Source organism: Triticum urartu, chromosome 4 (assembly GCF_003073215.2).
Source record: "Triticum urartu cultivar G1812 chromosome 4, Tu2.1, whole genome shotgun sequence".
NCBI lineage: Eukaryota > Viridiplantae > Streptophyta > Magnoliopsida > Poales > Poaceae > Triticum > Triticum urartu.
The window spans coordinates 600,349,325-600,353,688 of record NC_053025.1 but is presented as its reverse complement, the minus strand read 5'-3'; the positions used below and the strand labels follow the sequence as shown (position 1 = coordinate 600,353,688).

The 4,364-nt window shown below is 44.8% G+C and overlaps 1 protein-coding gene across 1 annotated transcript; it reads right to left on the bottom strand.

Annotated features, from left to right (window-relative positions):
- Positions 1–3,438: 3,438 nt before the first annotated feature.
- Positions 3,439–3,927, bottom strand: LOC125554349 (ferredoxin, root R-B1-like). The gene has a single exon (XM_048717923.1). It carries the CDS (start codon positions 3,925–3,927, stop codon positions 3,439–3,441), a length of 489 nt encoding a protein of 162 aa, XP_048573880.1.
- Positions 3,928–4,364: the final 437 nt, after the last annotated feature.

The window sequence follows — 4,364 nt, the reverse complement described above, 5'->3', positions numbered from 1 at the left end:
TATGCAATGCAAAGTCCTGCCTCCTCCTATATAGGACACCTGACACATAATACATCTTCCTATTAGGTACTCATCAGAAACCCCACGGCAGATGCAGCAGTTATCACAGCAGATGTCCATGGTTCATCGTTCTGGCACCACAACGGCCATCCTATGGATTTGAGATGGCAGCGTAATCGGACCTCGGCCCAACATAAAGCCTAAGATGAGCTTGAGGCGACGACGGCGATATCATGCCGACGAAGCTAGCTCGAGGAGACGACAGCGATCTAACGCCACTTGAAGCTAACAAACACAGAACGTGCCTTGAGCCTACCTCAAGGTCCGGACGCAGTAAAGTATTTGGTGACCGGCATGCAAGATGCCAGCCAGCACACAACTGTGATACTCGAGCGTCTGATGGATCCAAAGGCATGATACCAACGCATCCGCAATAACACATCGAAGACGCAACCATCACATCCAGCGGACTGAAGGGATGACGAGTCGGTGATCGGATGCCCGGCTCACCATTATAAGAAGGAAAGGAAACGGAACGGAACAGTGCTGTCTAGATGTCCGACGTACTCAGGATCGACTTCCAGCTTGCTAAAAGTAACAGCACCAACGCCTGCCTCATGGGTGCTTCATGTCGCTACACCAATCGACAAGATGACAACCTATAACGCGCCGGCGGTCGGCCACTACGAGTCAGAGTTTAGGCCTTAGGAAGCGATACTACAAGTGGTCTACATGTGGGTCTTCTTCTGGACATGTAGTTGCTCAAGCCACGCCGCCATTGGCACAACCTGCCTGATTCCACTACTTCCTCATGCCAGGAAAATCACGATTTGTATGACATGCATGTTGAGGTACCTAATTAAGAAGATATATAGGTGCTACATGATTTATTCAAGAGATTCACTACCACCAACGATCTGTATTTCAATTTACTCTCACCGCATCATGATACAGTAGGATATGTACGTGTATTCCCTATCCTGGGAAGCAGAATTTACGTTGTGGTCTGATGGCTGAACTCTAGATAGTAGTGTGCTGTTTCGAGAGATAGATTGATAAGCATTCAAGAGGTCAAGAAGGTGGCCTCTGGATTAGTAGTGTCTTCAGCAACCAGGGAGATTCTTTTTGAGCGTTTTCCTATTTTTCTAATTGGTTAGCTTTCATTTATTTGCTTTTGATTTCACTAATGTCCTAAAAAAATAAGAAAATATTTGAGCTGACTATTTTCAATTTATTCTACAGTATGGAGCTTGAGCTTGCTAAGGGCTGCGATGTAATCAAAGATCATCAGCACATGGATGCATCCATAGCGGCTAAGCTCAACACACATGTGAGCTCATCGAAAGACACCTCCAACCAAACATCCACAAGCAAGTCAAACTATCAAGAGCTCAAGCGCACGCAACAACACCATGATACCCAGCAAATTAGAAGCACGAAAACAACACATCCAGTACAAGCCCGATGGATCAACGACACTACAGTGATGCTTACAGTGCACGCCCATGCTGCTTAACCCTGATCGCCGATGGCACGCTTCTTACACCCATTACCGATTCAATTAATAAGAGACCCAGAGGCCATAAAATAAAAATAAAAACAGTTGGTGCATGCTAGCGTGTAGTACTAATGACAAGCTAGCACATTAATTAACTAATGTACAGCTAAAATTAAAAATATGGGTCCAGACGGCTTTATGAGCCTACTTAAAAAAACAAAAAACAACAGTCTTTTTTGCGTAATAAAAAAAACATGTTTATCTATCTATAAGCTAAAAGGGCAAAATGTATCTATAGAATGCACGTACTATTTACTATCATAGATCCACATTATTTTTATTTTGTAGTTTAGAAATAAATATATTTAAAAATGATGAAATTACTCAGGTACAGGTACACATGATACATATTTTAAAATATTCTGAAATCTACAAATATGACTCTCTTTACTTCTGAAAATTACTCCCAATATATGATTATATAAATGGTCTCTAACTCTATACTATTTTTCACTTTCCACTGTCTCAATTTTTTTTCGAACCTGTATATATGCCTTTTTCTTACTTTGGAAAATTGTTGGCCAGCTTTATGTGTATATAGCTGGCCTTCAACCTCCTATATTTTTTCTCTCTTTCTGTCGAAAAGATTTCAGCTGTCCGCGAAGGCAAAATTCTGTCATTCAGATTAATATATCAATTACATGTATTTTCAAAAGATGAAAAAAGTGTGTACCAAGTGAGGCCATATCCGATGGCCACGTTCAAATTTTATACACCAACCAACAGAAGGAAATCAAATGCTTGACGAAGGGTAATTTGTAAAAAAAAATATTCCATCATGTCAAGAGGCGAGTGGATGAATAGATTACTAGGATCATATGTGACCATTAATATTTGGATTTGATATCTTATGAGATGATTCATAACTAATATATATCGTTGGAGAGATAGACATTTCTCGATGAGGAGGAGTGGAGGAAGGAAGTTAAAGATCAATATGAAAGTGAATGCTTTCACAAGATAGATCACAAACTCGAATAACATCAATTTTTATCCCTGGCCTTGCCAAAAATCCCTATACAATCATCGGAAGATTTGTATAAAAATGCAATCATGTTTCCACAAGACATATATTATGGATATATTGTTAAATGACACTTCATTGCAGAAAGAACATAACTTCAAGACAATATAATTAAAAGTAAAATAGTATGCATCGACCTTTGTAACATCCTGAAGACAAAATAAAATATGTATTGAGCCTAGCCTACCCCGCTAGTTATGTAGATTTACGTAACAGCTTTCGGGGGAGACTAGGCGCTGCTACAACGAAATTCCTAAACGCACGGATCAGTTACAGGATGTTCACGGACCCCTTCCTCTAATCTAATTCTCTCCATATCCCCCCCCCCCCCCCCCCCCCCCCCCCCCCCCCCCCCCCACCCCACACCCATTTTCAGGTGGGTGGGGCCCCTCGCTCACCCTTGAACCAATCACAATCCCAAGTTAAAATGACCCCATAAAACCCCTGCAATTGTTTCGTATACCATACTTGTTTCTTTTTACCGTCTGCATGTACATGACGGGGTAAACTCTTACGGTATTTTCCGAAAAAATGTATTCATGTGAGATTGAATAGTAGATCAACAAGGCTTCATCCCTGCATACGTGTCTTTCATATCTATACTGCATTTCCTGCATTGCATATGTGTTCATCGTCTACAACGCGACGCCTTTGCTGTTTTTCAATATTATTAACCAAAGATCGACGAAGCTAGACAACACAGCCTTTTATCCTTCTTCGCGAGGAAGCCACCCAGCAAAGCTTTTTATTATTTTTGCTGGTTCAAGCACCAACATGCCAACATGCATCGAGCTGACAATCGATCGCCAGAGGCTGTCATGTGGAAGCCCCAGCAATCAAGTATCGCCAGAGGTTCTCACCAAAGGTCATCCTCCTTGTGGGTATGGATGACGCAGTCGGACCTGGGGCACGACACGCAGATGAGCACGTAGCCTTCCTCCTGCAGCCTGCCGTGGAGGAGCGACCCGTCCGCCCGGTGGACCGTGCCGGCCTCGACCTTGCCGGCGCATTTGTAGCACGCCCCGGCGCGGCACGCGCACGGCAGCTCCATGCCGGCGCTCTCGGCCGTGTCGAGGATGTAGGCGTCGTCCGGCGCCTCCAGCTCGTATTCCCGCCCTCCCGGGGTCACCAGCTTCACCCTGTAGACGACCGCCGCTGAGACGTCCGGCTTGCAGCGGGATGACCTAATAAGGAGGCTCGGGACCTGCAGCGGCGCGCCTCCTCGGCCGGCGAAGCGTAGAGACGACGGACGGCTAGGGCTCGTGGCCGCTCTGCGGGAGGCACCGGCTGTTGAAATGATGTGCTGGAGCGCGCGGGCCGAGGTTGCAAACGTGCTGGTTGACATTTCCCTTGCGTTTCTTTCCTGTCGTAGTGGAGTGGGCTGTACGCGGCGGCGGCGGCGGTCACCTTTAATAGGCGGAAGCGTCACGACGACGGCGTGAGCCCCGGTGCTGGGTTGGTTTCGTTAGGATCCGATGGTTTCTGTTAGGATCCGGACCTACAGGGAGAAGCTTCATCGGCGACCTATGGCGCAAGCGCAGCAGCCTTGGAGCCAGGAATTTGTTAGTACTGAGTAAATTTGCCAAAGCAATATAATAGAACGATAAATGTACAGTAAGATGGCAACATCAATGACTCAATGACCATACATTTGATGAAGATTACAAACAACCAAAGAAATTACAATATAACTTTACGATCCCCTTTTTGGAAGAGGTTGATGACATCCTCATCTTTCGCTTGTTTGAAAAATTCTCTCTCAATGAATGTAACCAAACAATT